The sequence below is a fragment of the Hydra vulgaris genome, chromosome 07, assembly GCF_038396675.1.
Source record: "Hydra vulgaris chromosome 07, alternate assembly HydraT2T_AEP".
Taxonomy (NCBI): Eukaryota; Metazoa; Cnidaria; class Hydrozoa; order Anthoathecata; family Hydridae; genus Hydra; species Hydra vulgaris.
The window spans coordinates 15,483,915-15,507,500 of NC_088926.1; the positions used below are offsets into that span (position 1 = coordinate 15,483,915).

The window sequence follows — 23,586 nt, forward strand, 5'->3', positions numbered from 1 at the left end:
AACCACTAATAAAGTTGGAAATTATTAAAAGAGAAAAGATGAAGTTTATAGAGCAAGATAATGATTAACAGACAACTTAATTGTAAATTGTAAGAATCCGGAAAAAAAGAAAAAGGGAGCAAAATCCAAAGAACTGATGTATGAGGAAAAAACTAGACATGTACGAATTTTTAGAGCACTTAGGAACAGCCACAGTAAGAGAATGAGATTTAATTGAATGACAATTAACACAAGAATGAATTTTAGTAGATGGCACAAGAGACGCTAGCTCTTTAGAGCAGCGCCTATTACAGTATTTACAGAAAAGAGAAAAAAAAAAAAACATTATGATAATGTGACAAAGGTTGAAGGTTGGCTGCAAGAGCAGGTCTAACTATGTTTACAATGTATTTTTGCACCTTGTAATATAGAAAAGGGGCATTATCATCAATCAAGACAAGAATAAATGGTAGTATCATCAGCAAACAATGCCACCTTAAATATGAGAATTTTTGAAAGATTGTTAATGTAAATTAAAAAAATTAAATAGGGCCAAGGATTTTTCAGAACCTTCAGAAACCCCTGAATTTAAAGAAAGAAACCCCTGAATTTAAAAACCCCTAAATTCAAAAACCCCTGAATTTCAAACCTTCAGAAACCCCTGAATTTAAAGAAAAATGAAGAGGAATGCTGTCCATTGAGGACACCTTTTATACTACAATTGGTAAGAAAGAATGCAATAGTCTTAAAGATGTTACCTGATACACTGTAAAAAGAGTTTATGGAGATGACCAGCATGCCAAACTTTATTAAAGGCTGATTAAGAACAGATTGCACTGGATTACATTTTGCCAGTAGCAGTGTGATCATGATGACCAAACGCCTGACCTGACCTATGGGGTTTAGCTGCAACTTTTGTTATGAAAGACTTAGCTTTGATTTACATTGTTAAAGATTTAAGTTATTAACAGTTTTAAAACTGCAAATGTTAAAATATTATTTTCAGACATATAAAAGATTATTACAAAAAGTGATAAAAAAATTTATTTAAAATGACTTACATATAGTATAATTATATTTTTACATAAAACATACATTTTAAAAGTAAGAATATGAAACCAGTTCAATAACATGGTTATGGCAATTTTTTTTTGGGTTATATTGTTATTTTGTTTAATTAATTACTTTATTTATTTTTGCTTCTGGATTAGTTGCATCCTCAAGAGACAGCATGCCACTGCTTACAATTATAAAAAACAGTGTCAGATTGTTGAAGGATTGAGCGTTGACAATTTTATGAACAATCTTTCGTAATCTTAAACAAAAAAAATCTTTTTTTATCATTGAAACATTTAAATGAAATAGGTTTCAAAATTATCATATTAAAAAAATCATACGGATTATTTGGAAAACATATAAATAGTGTGTTGGTTTCCACAAATTTTTCTAAATTTTGTTGAAGAACTTCATTGTCATTAATAACATTATTTTGATGTTCATCTTTTATAAAATCTTTATCTAAAATTTAAGAAAAAAGCAATATTATTATTTTATGCATGTATGCATGCATATGTATGTATGTATGTATGTATGTATGTATGTATGTATGTATGTATGTATGTATGTATGTATGTATGTATGTATGTATGTATGTATGTATGTATGTATGTATGTATGGATGTATATATGTATGTATGTATGTATGTATGTATGTATGTATGTATGTATGTATGTATGTATGTATGTATGCATGTATGCATACATATATGTATGTATGTATGCATGCATATGTATGTATGTATGTATGTATGTATGTATGTATGTATGTATGTATGTATGTATGTATGTATGTATGTATGTATGCATGTATGTTTGTATGTATGTATGTATGTATGTATGTATGTATGTATGTATGTATGTATGTATGTATGTATGTATGTATGTATGTATGTATGTATGTATGTATGTATGTATGTATGTATGTATGTATGTATGTATGTATGTATGTATGTATGTATGTATGTATGTATGTATGTATGTATGTATGTTTGTATGTATGTATGTATTTATGTATGTATGTATGTATGTATGTATGTATGTATGTATGTATGTATGTATGTATGTATGTATGTATGTATGTATGCATGTATGTATGTATGCATATATATGTAAGTAAATGCATAAATTTATGTTAAAATAAGAATTAAAATAACTTTATTTAAAAAACTAACCATAGCTTGGATTGTCTGGTGTTTCAATATTATGAAGCTGAAGAAAAAGAATTTAATAGAATTATCAACTTAAAGAAAAATGATAAACAAAAAATATACATTCCCAACCTAAATGATTTTTAAATATTATTTTTTCAACTTTAAATTTAAAAAGTTTAGCCTATCAAATTTTGAAACAGTGACTGTTCTTGAATTTTAAACTTTTGAATTAGCTCATTAGTTTATCTTTTGTGTTAAATAAAATTTTAATTAAAACAAATAAACAAAATCAAAATAATATTAATCTAATCTTTTTAATCTTTTGAATCCTGAGTATAAAAAGTAAAATAAATTTTTTTTTCAACTTACTTTTGATGAAATTAATTCAAAAAAGACATTTCATGAAAAAAAGGTTTTTTGCACGACTCTTACTTGAATTTTTTTTTGGCGTTTTTTAACATAGTATTACTTTTCACATTTTATTTTATATATTTTATATATTATATAAAATTATATGTTAATTCAAAGTAAATAACAAAGCAACTATCAATTATTAAACAACTAATGCTTCTTTTTCAAACAAATATTTTAAATATCTTCTGTCCCTTGTTCAGAAATAACTACTTTGTACAGCAAAATCATGACCCAGTTTTTTTATGCATGCACTACTTAGTATGAAACAGTTTTTATCCTTAGTTACACATAAATGGCAACTGTACTTTATGCATTTCAGTCTCACATATGTGAAATAAACATGGCTGTTTTGGCTCTACATGTATACATGATAAACATGGCTGTTTTGGCTCTACATGTACTGGAAATTGGCTAATGTTGTCATACTGCCCTGACAAGTTGAAAAAAGTTAGTTTTCTTTTTTTCTTTGTATTAACGTGCGTTCTTTACTCTGATATTTGGCTTCATCTTCTTCATCATTTCCAGCTTGTTGAGAAAACCTTACAAGGCAACTTGAACCCTTTTGAGCATGGAGTGGTTGCAACTTTTCTTCAATTATGAGACTTTCACTGATACTGGCAGTGAACTCGAGATCAAGCTGCTTCTTACGTGGAGTTTTATTCTGGGTTGTGTGATGATGATGATACAAGATCCATCCATTTACAATGGCTATGTTAGGACCCAGAAATAAATGTGACAATACCACTTACAACCTTTCTCATCCAACTTGTAAAGTGACATCAACATTTAAAAAAGATCAATCCCACCCATATGTTCATCATATTCTTTCACAATATCAGGAAAATCTATTTCAACATACTTCCTTTGCTTTCTATCACATCAATTTATTTTTGATATTGGTTCTCCTCTAATATGAGTTGATGACAATTGTACAGCCAAACTATCCATCCAGTGAATCCAGTGAACAACATGCTCCATCCAGAGAACAACATGTAATTCACTGTTGGCATTAACTCAGTAGTCAGATGATCTGTGTCCTTCTTTTTTTTATTCTTTCTCTGATTTGAGGTTACATCCTCTAATCCGATTTGATCGGATAGTCTCAACAGACTAGATGCCTGATTTTTCAGCTGTGTGTGTAATTCAAGGAAGGTGAACCAGCTATTGGAAGGATTTTGCAGAGTTTTATGACTAAGTCACCAGATTAATATCCACAACTTTTTGACACTGAAGATTTATATCCACAACTATTTGACACAATCAGAGACAACCCTGACTTATTTTAAATTAAACTAATTCCAAATGACTCCAAATGATCTGGAACTTGGACTAAGTCATGAAAATAATTATCTTGTTTCTATAAAATTTGACATTAAAAATTTATTTTTCAAAATTAGAAAAAATTTCCTAGCAGACAACCAGTTTATAAACAATTACTGTAGAATTGCCATTTAGTGAACCAAAAATTTAAAATTACCAAATATCAGAAAAAATATCTTTAACAAATATCCAACATTCAAAATTATATTATTGCATGCTAATTGTGATTTAAAAAAATAGTATAGGTCTTGACTCCAAACGGAGTCATTGGACCTGAAAGTGTTAATTCACATTGCTTTCACATAAAAGTGTTAATTAACATTACGGTTTTTTTTAATTTTTATTTGCTTTTATATTTTCAAATTGTTTTTAATTGCTTAAGAGAACTGGAACTTTTTGTTTAACAAGTTATAAAAACACTGAAGTAAACTAAACAATCTTATTTTTATATCTGATAAATGTATTAATGTAATAATGCATTTCAACTCGAAGTTGTGCCACCTACTAAAATTCATTCTTGTGTTACTCATCATTCAATTAAGTCTCATGTTTTTACTTGGACTGTTTCTATGTGCTCTAATAATTCTTATTCGTCTAGTTTTTTTCCTCAAACATCAGCTCTTAGGAATTTGCTCCTTTCTTTTTGTTTTCCTGATTCTACTTTGTCTAACACTAAAAACATAACCAGGCTAAAATCATAGTGCATGTACTCATACAATCCAGTAACGAATGTTGTATAGGTTATATGTTAAATGTAAATATACCTAGACAGACTACCTAGATAGACATAGACAAAAACTAAAAACTTGTTTTAACTATATCAAATGGATTTGTAATAATACCCTTAAAAAAAAAGTTTATAATTTCAAATAGGAAAATGACAAGTGGTAACAAACACAAGTGTAGTGTAGTGGTAGAATACTCTCTTTATATGAAGTTAAGTTTAGTAGAGGTACAAAGATTTGAGCTCAGTACTTCTGTAGAGATACAGAGGTCAAACCCATCACAACTCTAAAAGTACAGTACTGAATTTGTTTCTATGTGCAGTGGCTTTTTTTCAATTTTTTGTTTAAGTTTATAATTATCTTTAAATGTTGATAATTTAATCCTTCATTAATGCTAACTTCATTGTATATTATGTGATATTAAAATCATTAATTAATTGTTGTATCAAAATGACAAACATGACACTCCTATAAAAAAGTTATATTGCAATCTTTAAAAATAATAAATGGTTTGAAGATATTTTGAAAACTAGTTTTTAAAATATATAAATTATATAAAAAATGTAATTTGAAAAAATTACTTACAGTAGCAATAGCACTTTTTTTAGCTGTAACACTTTTTCTATATATAAAAGTAACATATATATTTGAAATTAAAAATATTTTGTCTACATATGAAATTAAAAATAAAAATACATTCTATATATAAAATGAAAAACGTTTTGTCTATATTTGAAATGAAATTATTTGTCTATATTTGAAATAAAAAACACTTTGTAAAAAAATAAAACATAAACAACAACTAATATATAAAACTTAAACACATAAACAAAATTACAAATTGAAAAAAATGACATTTTTTAATAAATTTAAAAAAACAAAAATAATTAAAAAAAAATTTTTTTTATTGCTTTCTTAAGAAAATCTTTAATAGTAAAAAAAAGTTTGTCTAGCTTTTTTTATGGCTTAAAACTTATATATTTTTTTCAATAAAAGTTTAAAATAGTTGCAAAAACATTGAATATTTTAAATTTTATCAAAAAATATTAACATTTTTTGTATAACATTGTTTAATCCTTTACACTGTAGATAATAATGAAAATTATAATAGTTAGCACTTACCGTTTATGGAAATATTTTTTTGGACGTGTTTTATTTTGTGAAGTTTTCTCTCTAAAAAACCATATAAGTTAAACTAAATTACCAATTAAAGGTAATTTAACCCTAGGGAGTATTTATTTGATATGTTTTTTATACTTTATTTATTATGTGAAATGAATTTGATTAGAAAGATGCAAGGTTCAAAAAAGAAAAAAAATATTCGAAAAAAGCTATTGTATTCCAAAGAACAACTGCATGCAGCACTTAGAGCTTTAAAAAAAGGTGAAAAAATTTCATGTGTCAGCAAAAAGTTTAATGTTCCTGAAAGTATCTTGTGCAACAAATTATCTAGTAAAAGCCAACCCAAACGACAAAACTCTGGTTTTAAATCATATCTTGGAGAAGAAATAGATTGAATTGATTGCTGGGTTAGTGCAGTGCGCTAACATGGGTTTTGTGATTAAAAAATTATTAAGACAGTACAAAAAATAGTTAAAGGGCGAGGTTTAAAACACCATTTAAAGATGATGTCCCAAATAAAAACTGGTTTTATAAATTTATGCACCGTCATAAGGAATTATCGCAAAAACGAGCAGAGCATATTAGTAGAGCCAGAGGTCTTACAACTGAAGCATCGATAAGAAAATGGTTTAATGAGGTGTATGAATTATTAGGCAATGATGCGCAATACCTTTATGATCCATCTTGTGTTTTTAATTTAGGCAAAACTAGTTTTGAGTTACCACCAAAAACTAGAAAAGTAATTGGCATTAGAGGAAGAAATGTTTATGAAGAATGCAACAACAGCAATAAGGAAAACTTTACCACTCTATGTTGCGTAAATGCAAATGTGAATTTGCACCATCATTAAGATTGTACAAGTATGCTCGAATGCAAAAACTATTGCTACTGCTGCACCACCAGGTTGGGGTCTCGGTAAAAGCGACAGCGGCTGGATGACCGGCGAATGCTTTTATGAGTACTTTTCAAATGTGTTAGTACCATATTTGAAATCTATTAATACACAATTACCAATATATATTTTCATGGATGGACATCACTTGGATCTGTCTAAAGAGCTGATGATTGATGGTAGTTAGAGAGAACAGTTCTTAATAGTTTTTAAAAAATTGAACCACAGATGGTATTTTCCAGCAGGCAGATAAACAAGATTCAGTCAAGCAATTATTAAATAGTTAGGAGAGAATTAAAGCGAAAGTTCTGGAGAACACTTTTGTAAGAATATGACAAGAATGTTATCTAGACTGCAAGCTAAAGAAAAGTTGAATTAAGAAATGACTTTAGCAACAGAGCATGTTTAACTGGCAGGAAGAATATAGGTGTTAGATTCAAGATATGTAAATATGCAACTTATGAAATTTTAAAATTATGTAAATTTAAAAAACCTATTTATATACCTTAAATACAAATTTTTGAAAGTTAAGTTCAATTTGCAAATTGTATATGTTAGGATTGCGTATGTAATATCTATCAGTATGTCTATTTTAGTATGTATAACATAAGAAAACTTTTGTAACAATTACAAGCCTTTTATTTATATTAAGATAACTTGACTGAGAATTTAAACCTTTTAAAACTTTAAGTTTTTTTCCTCAGAGAACTGGGCAAAAAACTAGTAAGCTACTGAAACATATATATGTATGTATACAACATATATATGCACAAAAACAATACTTTTTATGTCAATATTTTTTTATTTAATTAAAGTTAATTTTTATATAGAAATATTTTACTTTCATAATTTTATAGTGTAGACAAATAAATAATATGATTTAATTTTATTGTTTGATTCAAATATACTAGCTATATTATATGATTAAGTAAATAAATGCTTTAATTAATAATAAGTAAATAAATGATTTAATTATACTATTTTGTGACAATTTCCACTTTTATGAAAAGGTGAATGGAGTTGTATTTGAACTTCTACTGCAACAACTGACTAAAACACTTGATTGAAAGACTAAGCGGCAACAAATAAAGTGAAAGTATTGTAAAACTATGAACAATAATTTAGGTAATTGTTGCAGATTTAGAATCAAAGTCAAACACAGGCCTTTACTGACCAGAAACACACTTATTAGTTTAGAAACATCAGCTTATTGAAACATCAATCAAGTAAAGTAGGATAAATTTTTTTTCAAATTCACAATACAACAAGATATGGTTTTTTTTAGGTTCATCATACAAACTATGCTCTGCTTGATAAAGGGATATATAGAGTTCATCATACAAGCTATGCTCAGCTTAATAAATCAATAGTATAAAGTTCAAAACTTTAAAATGGTGATATAAATGCAAGAGCAAAAATAACAGACACAAGATTCTTACTGCAATTTAAAAAAAATTGTTATAAGTAAATAAAAGATAAACTAATGATACATAAATGGTTATAAATAAAAACTATTAAAAATATTATTAATAGAAACAATAAAAACTATATAATATTATAACTCTGATATAATAAAATTAGATATTTTAGCAAATTTTATAAACATTTTGATCAACCTTACTAAGAATTTTTTGGCCATTCTTACTAAGAAACATTTCATGATCACTCTTACTAAGAAATATTTTTTGATCGATTGATTAAAAAATGTTTCTTAGTAAGAGTGATCATAGAATGTTTACAACTATATGCGGTAGTGGTGTAGTGGTAGAGCGCTCGCTTCATAAGCAAGAGGTTCCGAGTTCAATTCCCACCACATCCCTGGTAGTACCGCGCTTAACTTGTTTCTCCACGCAGCAGCATTGTTCGTCAGGGTTTGTGTTTCGGAGTTACAGAGTTGAGAGAGGGTTGTAACCACAAGTAGCCTCCTTATCTGTAGTGGTCTTCTCAGCCTTAGGGAGTTGAATTATTAAAAAAAAAAAAACAAAAAAAAAAAAAACAAGGTTCATGGCAGTTTTAGAAATCCATCTTCTCTGAGTATTACATGAGTATTCCCTAATTTTTCCCTGAGTTTGGGTGGTGAAATGTATGTAATATTCCCTGTTAATGTTGAAGAATATAACACTTTCCTAACTGAATCCATATTCCCATAACATTTTTTATCAGAATTTTTAAGAAATTAGATTTTCCCTTTTCTTTAATTATTGGATAGTAATCCATTATAGGAAATTTTTTTCTAATAAAAAGTAGTTTAAACAAGAAAGCCATAAAAAATCAATAAACATGAAATATATTTAAAAAGTAACAGTTTGTATCTGTTTTAAACAAAGTAATGTGTTTTATTTACAAAATATAAACTTTATTATAAACTATAATGGATAAAGTTTTAGCAACTTTCTCTTTTGCTTCAAGATACCAAGTGCTAGCTCTAATTTCTTAATTTTATTATTTTTTTCATTTGATTTTCTTAGCTTTAGAAATTAACCCTAGATCTTGCTTCTTCTCAACAAATTTAACAAAATCAAACTGCCATACTTCACTAGTTTTCTTCAGTTGATCTTGTCTTGTTTAAGCAACTTTTATTTCATTGCTAACAACTTTATTTGCCAATTGACTTGCTCTTTTTATATTATTGTCTGTGATTGAACTTAGGTAGCTTCTATATCTTTTATGGGCTGATTTTACATTAATGATCATTTTGTTTGTAATTTCGGAATTTTGTGGCTGAAGATTGTTTGATAAAGTATGATCTTTGACTAAACATCTTGCACTTATAAATTTTTTATTTAAATAGTATTCCAGTACTTGCTAACCAATCTTTGTAAAGTGGTGTTGTAATCTTCTTGAAAAAAAATCTTTTCTGAAGTCATGTTATTATACTTCATTAAACATTTATCTAAACGTATTATTATTTTTTATTCTGATTCACTCCCAACAAAGCTGCAAGCAACCACTATAAAGTTGGGAGTCACTAGAAAAAAATTATAGAGTTAAAAGCAAGGAAACAGTTGACAGAAGACTTAAAAAGTTGAAGGTTGTATGAGTCAGGAAAACATAAAGTTGAGAGTAACTTCAGAAGGGATAAAGTGGGGAAAAAAAAGAGGCAAATAAAAGTTTTTAGAACATGTAAGGACAGATAAAGTAAAATGATGAGACTAAATTTTGATGACTTTGACAAGTCAAGCAAGAATTAAGTTTTGGTTAATGGAACTAAAGATGATAGCACCTTTAAGCAGCAATCATGATAATATTTGTAGAAAAGAAAAAGAGACACAACCTTATAACAATAAGAGAGAGGCTCAAGCTTGGCAGATAGAGCAGGCCCAACTACATTTACAATGTGTTTTAGGACCTTGCTAGAAAAGAAAGAGCATCATTAGAAGAACCAGCCCAAGTATGACAAAAGTATCATAGGGGCCAATAAGAAACTTTTAGAGGTAGAAAATGGAATCAGGAAATGGTAAGCATGATAAAAAGAAGCAACCTTGGCAGATGTTAACTTAGCAATCAAATATATATATGGTTTCCATGAGAGGTCAGTAGTGAACAACAATCCAAGAAGAGACAAAAAAGATGAATCAGTAAGAGGGTTGCCATTCAACAATATAAGAATGTCAACAGTATTGTGAAAGTTGTTTGGAGTAAATAACTGAGTTTTATTGGAGTTAAAATTCACAAGCGACTGCAAGCCCTAATCTGTTACAGAAGTAAGATCAAATTCAGGATTGGCTACTTGTTCTAAGCAATTGAAAAGAGAAGACTTTTTATACAGACAGAAGTATTAAGTTAAGTCTTTAGCAAATAGAGCCGCTTTAAATGTAGGGTTGTTAGGTAGATCATTAATGTAGATAAAAAACAAAACAGGTCCAAGAATAGAACCTTAAGGTACCCCAGAAATTACTGGTAATAAAGAAGATTGTTGGCCTTCGAGGATGACACAAAGCAATTAGAAAAAATCATTTGATAATCTCAAAAACTCTCCCAGATACATCCTATAAAGCAAGTTCAAAGAAAAGACCACCATGCCAAACTTTATCAAAAAACTTTAGATCAAGAGCAATATCTCTAACCTTGCCGCCTCCATCCAGTTGCAAGTCAGCCTTAGAGCGTGAAGATCAAAAACCGTATTGATTGTCTGGTAGCATGTTATTTGACTCAAGATGGGATGTTAGAAATTTGTTGATCAAAGACTCAAAGTTCTTGCTAATAACAGAATGATACTAAAAGATTTATAAGATATAGTTACTATATATTATAAAAGTTACAAAACCACTGTAGAGAGCAACTCAATAATAATAAAGACTCAAAATTTGTATATTACAAAATAACTTTAAGCTAAATAAAAAGCTAAAAAATATTCCCTGAGTTTTCCCTGATTTTAAAGATTTTTAAAAGTAATTTCCTGACTTTTCCAGGTATTCCCTGATTTTCTAAATTTTTAAAACTTTTCCATATTTTTCAGGTTTTCATTGAGTGTTATGAACCCTGTACTAAGAAACATTTTTTGGTCAATCTTACTAAGAAACATTTTCAACAATTTATAACTTTATAAATATTGTTGTACAAGATTTTATGTGAAAACACAATGCGAAAATAGAAAAATGAAAAAAAACCAAAATTTTTTTGAAATTGTTCTTTGACCTTATTCTGATAAAATTAAAATTTTGTCCAAAAATACTTAATATTTGTTAAAAACTACTAATTTTATTATGCTTTTGTTTAAAAATACTTAAAAAAATTACTTGAAATATTTAAAAATTACTATACTTTTTACAACAAGCAAAAATTTATTTTCTTGTCAGAAATAATATGTCAAATAAAAAATGTTATCAAATATAAACAAAAATTAAAACCTTAACAAGGTTTTTAACCCTTTAAGTCCCTGTGACCTGCTAGATAGGTCTTGACATTTTTTAGTCAATGTGACCATGCCAAAAACAGCATTTGACCACCTGACCGAGGCTGAGAAAAACTAGACTTTAAAAAAAATAGTTTAGCAGCCGTTTTTCTGATAAAACAAGGATCTGGACTATTGGCAGGCCAAGATATGATATAAATGTTGTTTTCTTAAAACAATTGCATTGATCACTTTACTGAGGCTGAGAACTGACTCGTTTTTCTGATAAACATAACTGTGGTCTCATTTATAAAATTCTGACAATTATTTTTTATTTTTTATTAAATCAATGATGACATTTCACTTATAATCATTTTAATTTCATTTATAATCTAAAAGAAATAAATTATTGTCAAATTAATTTATATAAAAGCTATTTTTTCCAAATAAAAAGCAATAAAAAAAATCCACTAGCATGTTTCCACTAAAATATTTTAAACTCAACATCATTTAAATTCAACTTCAACATTATTTTCATTCAAATTCAATTCAAATTCAACATTATTTAACACTCAGCATTAGAACTTAAACTCAGCATTAAACTCAGCATTAAACTCAGCATTAAACTCAGCATTAAACTCAGCATTAGCTTTTAGTGAAATTTTGATGTAATTTGAAATTTGTTACTTAAATATATATAAAAACTATTGGTTTTTCACAACTTGTGCAAATTATATATATATATATATATAAGAACAATTATTAAAAATGTTGGTCATTTTAAGCAACCAATAAAACCTTAAACCAATAAAAATAAAATAATAAAAGTAATAACCATTTTTTTAAAGTTTTTTTTAGTTTTTTAATTATAATATTTAACTTACTTCTTTGTAAATTTTTTATGTTTTTTCTTCAAAAGTGATAAGGCTTTTTTTTTTGTAGAAATGAATTTTTTGCTTTGATTTTCAGCTAACAAAATATTATCTATAGCAATAGCCAAAAATATGTTTATCAAAACATCTTAAGTCTAAGTTATGAAAAATAAAATTTAATAATACTTTTATAAAATTAAATTAATAATGTAATTAACTAAATACATTCTATTTTAAATTCATTAACATCTATATATCAGTGCATTATTTCATTAGAGAACTTATAATATTAACTAAATTAACCATTTAAATTAAAAATATTAAAAATTTTCAAAGGATACATTTTCCAACAATATTAAGTATAATAAAATATAAGGAAGATAGAAGAGCCAAAGGTTTATTAGCTCCACCATTTGCCTTGATTGCATCATACATGACATAATTCCAACCTTCTCCCATCATTATCTAAATACGATTGATGTTATCAAATATTATTGATTGCTCTTATGAATTTTTAAATCTAAAACATATATACAAAAATGTGAAATAACAAAGTTTTTTTTTTTTAATGGTTGTATTCATCAATTTATTTCAAAAAAATATTTTTGTCTTCCCATTCAAATTAAGACTAGCTGTAAAAATAAATAGAGAAAAAAAATTTAGAAAAAAACTAAAAAAACTACAACTCAATAGGAAAAGAGTTGCAAATATATCACTCTTATTTATGTTATTCAACATTACTCATATAATTCAACATTAGCTATGTTACTCAACATTAGCTTTGTTATCGAATGGTAGTTATGTCACACAATATTAGTCATATTTGTTAGTCACATGTTAGTCACATGTCAATTGTCAATAGTCAATTGTCAAATGTCAATAGTCATTAGTCAAATGTTAGTCACATAATGTTCACAAAAAGATATCAATTTAGCTTTTGTAGATGTGGCAAAAAAAAAATCAGCATCTTATATTTGACAATTAAGCTCACACTTAATAGTGTAGACTTTTTTTTATTAATAAATTTACTTCCCCAAGGCTCCAGAGTGCCACTGGAGCAAAGGAAGGTACTTGGTTCTCTAAACTTGGAAAAAGGAACTGTTAAACAAAGCTGCTGCATGGATAAACAGGTTGAGTATGGTACTTTCAGATGTCTATTACAAGTTTGAACTTCAAACCTCTTGATTGTGAGTCAAGTTCCATTAGTAGTCTAGACACTAGTCTATTACTACATATGACTAGTGGAGTAGTAGAGTCTAATACTCTACTACTCCATTAGTCTCTAATACTCCACTAGTCTACTACTGCATATTTAATAGCCAAATAAAAAGTGCTGATTTTTTTCACAAAAACCTCTTTAATTTCAAATTTATAAAAACAAACATAAATTATTTATACCTGAAAAACCACCATCAAGGAGTTGAAAAAGTCATCAAAACTTGTTCTTGGCTTAGGAATTATATTGTAGAATCTGTAAAAAAAATTGTTTGAGTTTGTTATAAATACAATTAATAGGTTATTGTTTTAAGGTTGATTATCATTGGTTGTACCATTTAAAAGTTGAAAATTATTAGTTGTACCATTTTAAAGTTGAGAATAATTTCTTATCCCAGTGAAAAGTTGCTCATTATTTTTTTTTGTATTAACTTAAAAATATGAAATACAATCATTAAAAATATGTATTTAATTGGAACAGAGGTAAAATATGCAGACCATGCGTTTCTACAATGGCAAATGACATAAATTAAAAAAGAAAATGAATCTTGATTCCTTTTTTTTTTGATGAGGGACAGAAAAAGAAAACTTTTCTCTTTGCTTGCCAGTATTAGGAATATGTTTCAGTAATGAAACATATCTTAATTTCATATTTTATAGTCACACTATTTAATACCAATATATAAAGCATTTTACGATTTTCTTTTTTTTTGTCTAATTTAGTTACTCTACTTAATTTCTATAGTTCTTTGTGAAGTTAATTTGAATTTTATATTTTCTCAAGATATTAACAAAAAAAATATTGTTTATTTGACATTAATTAACAATATAATTGTTATCTAAATATCTATTTTGTTACCAATATCTATTTTTAATTATCTAGAGTAAAAATTAACAACTACTTTTAATCTTTAGTATTTATTTGTATTGTTTGTTTTTCATAGTGTGTTTGTAGAAAATTGTTTATTGTTTGTGGTTCATTAAGTTCATAGTTATAAAATTTAGCAATTAAATTTCTATGTGTTTCAAGTTAATTTTTTTTCAAGGTAATTGAGGTTAGAAAGGAAAAAAACCCAAAATTATTTCCCTCCACCCCTACACCTTCCAACTTCCAGCAAAGGTAGTTCTACTGCATTAAAAATTTCAGTTTATGAAAACTCTGTCACTAAAGACTTATCCAAATGATAAAAGTAATTGAATTACTTAAATACTTTAATAAAAAAATATATAGTATTTTTTCACCTACAAATACCAAGTCAAATTTATTTGTACTATTTTTCACATATAATATATTAACAAATTTCTTAAAAAACATTGTAAAAAAGTAAAAACAAAACAAAAATTTTAGATTTTATAAGCACAACTTTATTCTTTACTATTTATTAATTTTTTCTTTTATCCAAATGATTTATTAATTAATAACTATTTTAATAAAACTGTTTGCTTACTGTGCATGAAAAAATGTGACAGCAAATTACAGATTTTATGAAAGAGAGAATCAAGGCCCTGCTCAACAAGAGGTTAATTTAACTGATCCCAAGATTCCATCATGAATTTACAACTCTTGTACAAACTGTACATCAAGATCACAAGAAAACTCATTCAAAGCACAATCAAGCTCCCCCTGTTGCATCATGTGCACCGAGCAGTTAATGTTAACACTAAAAATTAAATGATCTCAAGAAATGTAATTCTAGCAAAGGGGCTAGTCATTGCCATTTGATACCAGTATCAACATATTAGAAACTTGAGTATGCCACATGCCTCTTATTTAACCATCTTGAAAAATAAAATTCTTGGGCACTCATCTAAAATATGTGATTTCTCCTCAGCCGCTTGGTGAATTCAATTTCAGCTTTCATTAAGTCCTACTCTCATGTTTGCTCCTTAGCTATAAAAAGTTTAAATTTTATAATATTTAAAACTTAAATTTCAGTTTTCTCTACCAAAAGTTTAAAAAAGAATTTTTATAACTTTAAGATTTAAGATACTATATAACTAAGATTTAAGTACTGTGACTTATTTTTATTATCAGAAAATACAAACTTGAAAAAATGCTGATTTTTTAAAAAGAAAAAATGGAAAAAACTGAAATTTGATTTCAAAATTTTCAAAAGTTTAGAACTAGAACTTTTAAATCTAAAGTTTCATTCATTTCAGTTATAAATGTTTTCCGCATTTTTGGTTATTGAATTATTTCTTTAAATGTTAGATTTACTTTAAGTGAAAAAAAATGTTTGACTCTTACTTTATCTTTAAGAAAAAATTTTATATTATTAAGGAAAAAAATATAAAACTTTTTATTATTCAAGAAAAAACTTAACTTACACGCCACCAAAAAAATTCATTCCAAATAATGCAAAAATAACAGCGAAAACAAAAAGTAGCAGAATTAAGTTTAAAACTGATGATAAGCTAGCAAATATGGATGTTTTTAACTTTTTAAGAGATTCCCAAATACTGTAAAAAAATCATAGATATAAAAGCATACAAATATCTTAGTTGAAATATTATAAAGAATATAAAAAGAAAATATAATATAAATGTGTTTGAATAAATAAAAAGTGTGCTTATATTCCATATGCTGTATATTATTTATCATACATACATATATATATGCTTAGAGACATGTAAACATAAGGGGTGTAAAAATTAGGTCATGGAAAAATTTTCACTAACAAATAGGCAATTTTTTGCAGACTATAATAAAGATTTGAAAAACTGTTGTTGTTTTTTTTTTTAATTATTTTTTTACTTCGCGCTGGCCTCATAAAATTTTCCAAAAAAACTTTTTTTTTATAAATTGAATAATATGCCGGGAAAAAAATAAAGAAACTGGATACTATTTTAACAAATGAATGTTAATGTGATATATAAGAAATATAACAAAAATTATCACTGTAGGTTCATTTTCATGCTTTGCGCCAGACCTGTAACCATTGTTGACACTTTTACTGGTTGAAACCAATCAATCAATGAAATCCAGGTTTTTCTGGCGATGGTCTTTTGATGAAGATAGAACTCTAATCTTTTTTATGTATGCTTAAATAATTTATATAAACAAAGTAATCAGCAGTGCATTTTGATTAACCACCTTAAAAAAAAAAAAAACGAAGTAGAGGTAGGGGGAGGGGGAAGAAGCAAATCCTTGAAAAAGAAAAGGAGGAGGGGGGAAGACCTTTCTTAACCCCTTTTTGGGGTTAAGAAAGGTTTTTTATTTCAATTTATTTATATTTTCTCATTATTAGAAATAACCAATAAGGATATGAAGGGATTTAGCAGTATTAGCAAGAAAACAGAAACGTGTTTAACAAGTTAAAGTGTTGTATCATTATTAATTGATGCAATCATGTTTTTTCTGAATGAAATCTTGAAGTCATGGAAAAATTAAAAATAGATAAAATTTGTTTAGTAATAATAGAAGATTTGTAGAGAGTTGTAAGTTTTTTATTGTAGAGAGTAGTAAATTTTAGTTGTAAGAATTTTAATTTTCTTTGTATAGTTGTTACAGTACTTTTTAAAACTTTTTTGAATCAAATGGCACACACCCTGTAAATATTAGACATTAATACTTTTGGAGAACACTGAAAAAACCCTTTTGGGGTCTTGTTATATACACATAGGTGACTTACCTGGCAAATTTTCAAAATCTTTTACCGACGTTCCAAGGGAGAAAAAGCAATTTGAAGTTTTTAGTAAAAATTGTCAAAAATCATTTTTGTTTATTGGCATTAATTTTCTTTAAAAGTGAAATGTTCTTGTACAATGATACCAAAATAATACAAAACACAATTAATTAGAATAGTTTTACTTTTATCTTACAGTAATTTCATCGAAACATTTTTTTACCCATACTACTATGAATAAAATGACTAGCACAAATAATGTGATATATTTTTAATTCCTGCTTTGTAAAAATTTAGTTTAAAATATTTTGAAATTTCCTTAAATGGGGATAACCTCACATCTAAAATCCCCTCTACCACCCTTACACAAAAAAACAATACCTGAAAACTAGGGTTGGTAACTTATTTATGGTGGAACTAAATTTAGTTACTGCTAATTTTTTTGTACTTTACTTAGTGTCTGGAAAAATTTAGTTCCTGTTTAGTTTCTTTTTGTAATTTTGTTATTTTAATTGCTCTTAATCAGTATTTGAGTGTGAAAGCAAGGAATTCAACCTCTTAAATTAAATTTCACCATTTTCTATAAAATATATTTTAATGTGGAAATTATTAGCTAAAAGTGCTAAAAGTAAATGTATTTGTCAATTGAATAAAATTATAAAAAATGTCTAGCTGAACTTTAAAAAATATTTAGTAATTTAGTTCCCGAAAAATTCTTTTTAGGTTCCAAAGAATATAAAAAGTAGAAAGTAAACAACTCTGAGGAAAATATAAATATCAAGTTTTTTGTTTAAAGAGGTGAAAAACGTTTTTGTTACAAATCAAAAGCCAAACAGATTTTTGTGCATGAGAAAATGTGACAGAGAATTAACTGACTTTATGATTGCATGAGTGCTGAAACTTGTAAAAAGTGATTTGAAATTTGAGGATAAAAGAGTTCAAGAGGAATTTGCCGTATTCTTCTGCAAAAAAGAGACAATGGTGATTTGAACACTTTACAATTTTGACTCCATTGTTATAAAGCCTCTTACAAGAACAACAAATAGGTGTGAATGCCTCATTTGCCAAATCAGTAGGCTTAATTTAAATCAACAGCATCCAATCTTCGTTTAATCCTCATCTAAGCAACAAACTAAGGAACAAACTATTGCAACACCAGGGACATCAAGTGCAAATCAACAACCTCCATCTGCAGAAAAAAGGTGCACACAATGTTTGTCAGTCATAGCTCGTCACAGACATTTTTGCACACCTGGAACAAGACACAAAAATTTACAGTCATTGGTGCAAGATGACATTAAAGGGGCAGAGCAAATTGCAGTATCTGTCATTGCCAACAAAGAAGCTTCTCCTCATGGAACAGTTAGACTCAGTCAAGGAACTGGTGGAAAATTGTTTCCAGTTACACCAGGTAACATTTGAATAAATAAGTTCATCTCTTAGACACATCATTTTGACCCCTTACATATTATATTTACTGCTGTATACTATAATATATTATACATATGCACTAAAACTTCTTGAAATGGCAATATGCAAAATGGCAATGTTAATAGCATACATTTCAAATTGGTATACTGGAAACTGTCATCATGTACACATTTAGATTTGAGGCATTTTTTTCTTTACATATCAAAAATATGCAGCGATTTTATTATATGTTTACTCTGGTTTTTAGTATTTTTTGCTATATTAAATAATAATACTGCTCAAATTAATTTTGCATTGCTGTTTTTTATTTATACCACATTACTTGTTACAGTACAATGAAATACTATAAAATAACATAGTTTTGATTTAGAGCAATAAAAATTGTGGCCAAAATAGGTGTATAATAGTTCTATTATTGTAACTTTTTTGAATTTTGTTTAACCAATAGAGAACCATCCTATGCAATGGTCTGAATTTTATATCAATAAGCTAGAAAAAATATATTTTGTTGTGAAATTATTTTGAAAGAGATGAACTTGTTTGTCCTTTTTTTATTCAGGCCCTTCCATTGCTCACAAAGAAAACAGCACACCTCTTACAACACAAAGTTTAGTGAAGGTTCAACTAAACACTGGACTTTTTAATACAGAAATGAGACTTCTAGCATTAACGCTGAACAAATCCACTGGGATTTGACTAGTTGAGCCATATTTTGAGCAAATTTGCTGCTGCTGGACAAACTCTTGCAGATTTCTTTACCTCGTAAGAGTCAAATTTTACCATGGGAAAGGGAAAAGAAGAAAAATGATCAATGGTTCACTGCAAAGAACTAACAAATCATGTTTTGCATTCAAGAGATTACTCCCCTCAGCTTTTAGTCAAGCTGGGAATAGATGGTGGTGGTTCATTTCTGAAAATTAGTCTTGGCATTATAAGCACAGAGGAAGTTGATGAGTCAAAAAGTCCTCAACAAAAAAGTTCACACCTACTCACAAACTCAATTGCTTGTGATACAGGTGTGAAGCGTCAACTCATTGTTGCAATTGTGGGAGATGTGCTTGAAATATATGCAACTGTCAAGGTGATGATGGACCAATCCATGTCGAAGACGTCTCTTTTTTTTGTCATCTCTTGTGATCTCAAAATTGCTAACATCTTATGTGGAATTCAGTCTCATTCAAGTAAACACCCCTGCTGTTGGTGTAACATCGATTCAGACAACCTCTCAGAATGTGGAGTTTCCAGAAGTTTTGGTTCAATACAAGAGAGCTACAGAGCATTTGTGTCTGCTGGCTCCAAATTCAAAATGGCTAAAGATTTTGACAACACGGAGGACTCGAGACTTATTTTGGACATCATTCCACCAATGGAACTACATTAGCTACTAGGAATTGTCAATCATCTTTTCAAAAATCTTTCAGAACTTTGGCCAGCAGCAAAACAATGGCCTGCTCTGTTGCACATTCAACTTCAGCCATACCACGGCAGACAATTTGCTGAAAATGAATGTCACAAACTTTTGCAAAATGTTGACATTCTTCAAAGACTGGCTGAAAAGGCTTGTGCTTATGAAGCTCAGAGTTTCATTGAAACATTTTGCAATTTTAGAGATGTTGTTTCTTCCTGCTTTGGAAAGTCACTTGAGGGTGACTTCAAAGAAAAAATTGAAAAGTTCAAAGATTCTTTTCTCTCTGTGCCAGTTACAGTGACTCCAAAGGCACATGCAGTTTTTTATCACATTTCCAAGTTCATTGATCGACATGGATCTGCACTTGGATTGTTCAGTGAACAAGCAACTAAAGCAATGCATTCAAAGTTTAAGACTCACTAGCAAAGATTCAAGCGAAGCCCTTCACATCCTGAGTATGGAACCCAGCTTCTACACTGTGTTGTGGAATTTAACAGCAAACATGCTTAAAAGTTAGAAGAAATATTTTCAGAAAAATGTTTAAAAGAATTTTCAGAGAATTTTCTTTCCAAGTGTTAAAAAACATTGAATTCTTAACTCTGATAGAAGCAATATTTGAAATTATTGGCACAAAATTGTAAAACTATTTTAATTAATTGTGCTTGTAATATTTTGGTATCATTGTACAAGAAAATTTCACTTTTGAAGAAAATTAATGCCAATAAACAAAAATGATTTTTGACATTTTTGGTTCTTTTTTTCTTGGATATTTTTACTAAAAACTTCAAATTGCTTTTTCTCCCTTGGACATCGGTAAAAGATTTTGGAAATTTGCCAGGTAAGTCACCTATATGTATATAACAAGACCCCAAAAGGGTTTTTTCGGTGCTGTCCAAAAGTATTAATGTCCGATAATTACAGGGCGTGGGCAATTATGTAAGACATTTAATGTAAATCATTTAAATTATTAATAGAATTAAAGAATGAGAACAAGAAAGAGAGAATTAGAGCCTGTTGACAGTGGTAGTGGTTATTCCAACTCTCAAAAAGCTCACACAATCCCAAAAATAGCCGATCATAACAACAAAGAAATTGCAATTTTATTATATCAACTAACATAACTTGTTTTATTTTTTATAAGACTATTTTGGGCAAGGACTGACCACAAGACACTTATTAAAGCTATCAAGATAGATAAGTTTATTTTCAAGGAAGACAAAGCAAATAACATTACCTTCATCAGAGATCAGATAACAGATTGCAAGATGTGTATCACGGATCTGGGCAAAGCCAGAACTGGCTATTCAAAGCAAAAAGAAAAGAGAGATCTGGAAAGAGTGACTAATAGAACACCTTCTATTGTAGATGCTCAAGATTCAGTACTTAATACTTCGAATTCATTTGACACATTCAGCTCAAGAGGCAGTGAATATCAGCCTAGTTCTGCCAAAAAAAATAACATCAAAATCTCAACATATTGGCTTTAGCAAAGACACCATACATAACACAATGAGAACAGCTCTGGGAGTCAACAGTCAACTTCTATAACAAAGTTGGTTATTGAAGGGGGAAATAATCCAGATAAGTTGGCTTATTCATATTTAAGTGTATATAGATGAAAAATAAGATACTTGATGAAGATTTTGAAAAGTTCAAAAAATTCAATCAACCACAAGGATGGCAAGCTTGAATTAAATTTTGATGTCAAAATATTAAAGGATTTAATACCACTATGACAAAGCGAAGGACAGGATCTGTTTACATGTAAGTTTTGATTGCAAAAATTGTCTGCTAGGTGCAACAGGCATTGACTCTGACACTGGCCTAAACAAGTTTAATGCAATCAGTAATCTTTTGAGGAGATAGACATAGCCGACAATGTGTACTCTAAATGCTTTAATACTACCAGCAGCAATACTAGCAAACTGCGTGGAACTATATACAGGTGAATAAAAAAAAGAGTATATTTTTAAAATATTATTACTAACTTTGTTGTTTGAATTTTTAAAGTACGATAGCAATTATGTAAGGCTACAGAAATATTGATCATGATTTAACTGCGGTAAGTATAAAATGAAAGAACGCTATGTACTTTTAAGACTAAGATCTGACCTTGGCAAGCCCTTACTGATGTTGGCCTGCCATCACTAAGTAGGTTTGAATGGAAATATGTTAGTGAAACTTGGCTAGAAGCTCAATCCATTGAAGCAAAGAACCAACTTATGGAGATAGTAAAAACCAATGCTTTTAAAAACTCAGAGGTTAGTTTAAAATTATTGTAAGCAGACATTTATTAAAACTCTAAATAATCATTTTTAGTTGCATTTTTTTCATTGCATTATAGTATCTAGATTTAGGAAACATTCAATAAAAACATAATAAAATTTTAGACTGGTAAGAATAGAGATGGCTACCATGAGCTAGCAGAGTTATGTCTTATGTAGCTGGACCCAAGCTATATCTGCAAATTTAAGAAACCTGGTGCTATGTACCATGCCAAATTCATGGTCAAAGATATTTATTACCTGAAAACTCTCCTTCTTAAAGATTCTGTGCAAAAGCATATAGATTTGGATTCAGCTCTCATCACCAGGATGAGCAAGTTTATTGCTATCCTCTATGCACTCAAGTTTCTGACTATGGAGATACCAGGCATTGCTCCGTTACAGGTATTCAAACAAAACATAAATATTAAGTTTAAATGTTAATCGACTATTACTAAATTTCATGCATTAAAACTATATAATTATAAAATTACAAAAATATATCATTTTTTCTTTATCAGGACATGAATTCTATTTGGAAGATGTCCAGATTTGTTGAGGATGAACCTGCTGCAAGTGCAGTGTTCAAATCATGGGGAAACCATAGCTGGTACCTGGATCCAACTGTTGTTCCCATTGTATTGGAAAATTCAGATGATTCAATCACTGAACAAGAAAAGGAGGTGATCACCAAAAAGCTTTATAACATACCCATACCAAATGACTATGACATGGATAGACATAGCTGTAAAGGTTTCGTACCTGAAACAAAATACATGTCTGTACTTGATAAGCGGCCAGAACTGGTTGACTTTATCACTGCTGATTGATGGCTAATTTGAGATTGTAGGCCATAAAAAAAAACCAAATGGATGATTTATCTAGCTAGCTCCTGAAATATCAATTTTGATTATTTGGAGTTCAAGTCATACAATAAAAACTTGACTGTCGTTAACGATTGTAGCAAGAGGGCTGTAAAGCTAGTACAGGAAACAGTGTGTCAAATTAAGTCTGAGCATAAGCTAGAAAAGCTGCTCAAATTCAAAAACAACTGGATTGTGCTTTCCTCAAAGACCGAAGCTGCCTACTGCAAATAAGCTGAACAGAAAACACCAGCTCAACTTTTGAAAGAGTTTCCTGTCATAGAAGATATAGATGTATTCAGCTTCTGTGAAATTGATACTGAGCCAGATAGCAGCCTTGATTTGTTTCCTGATGTTAATGCTGTAGAACAACTGTTTGGTGACTATGAGGCTGCTAATGACAGCTAGTTA

The 23,586-nt window shown here is 28.6% G+C and overlaps 1 protein-coding gene across 8 annotated transcripts in view; it reads right to left on the reverse strand.

Moving 5' to 3' along the window:
* The window catches only part of LOC101237519 (voltage-dependent L-type calcium channel subunit alpha-1D), a 194,449-nt gene that overhangs the window by 45,273 nt on the left and 125,590 nt on the right, over positions 1-23,586 (reverse strand). For 5 of the 8 annotated variants that reach the window (XR_010639593.1, XM_065801180.1, XM_065801178.1 and 2 more), the window contains 9 exons: positions 15,912-16,043; positions 13,767-13,839; positions 12,710-12,833; positions 12,381-12,516; positions 5,771-5,821; positions 5,234-5,270; positions 2,211-2,247; positions 1,377-1,497; positions 1,165-1,294 (listed from right to left, as the gene is read on the reverse strand). Coding sequence is in view for 7 of the 8 variants with exons in the window: in XM_065801180.1 (XP_065657252.1) it covers positions 1,165-1,294; positions 1,377-1,497; positions 2,211-2,247; positions 5,234-5,270; positions 5,771-5,821; positions 12,381-12,516; positions 12,710-12,833; positions 13,767-13,839; positions 15,912-16,043 (841 nt within the window). In the remaining variant the exon portion in view is untranslated. The remainder of the gene's footprint in view (positions 1-1,164; positions 1,295-1,376; positions 1,498-2,210; positions 2,248-5,233; positions 5,271-5,770; positions 5,822-12,380; positions 12,517-12,709; positions 12,834-13,766; positions 13,840-15,911; positions 16,044-23,586) is intronic. The other 3 variants (XM_065801182.1, XM_065801184.1, XM_065801179.1) reach the window with 2 other exon arrangements.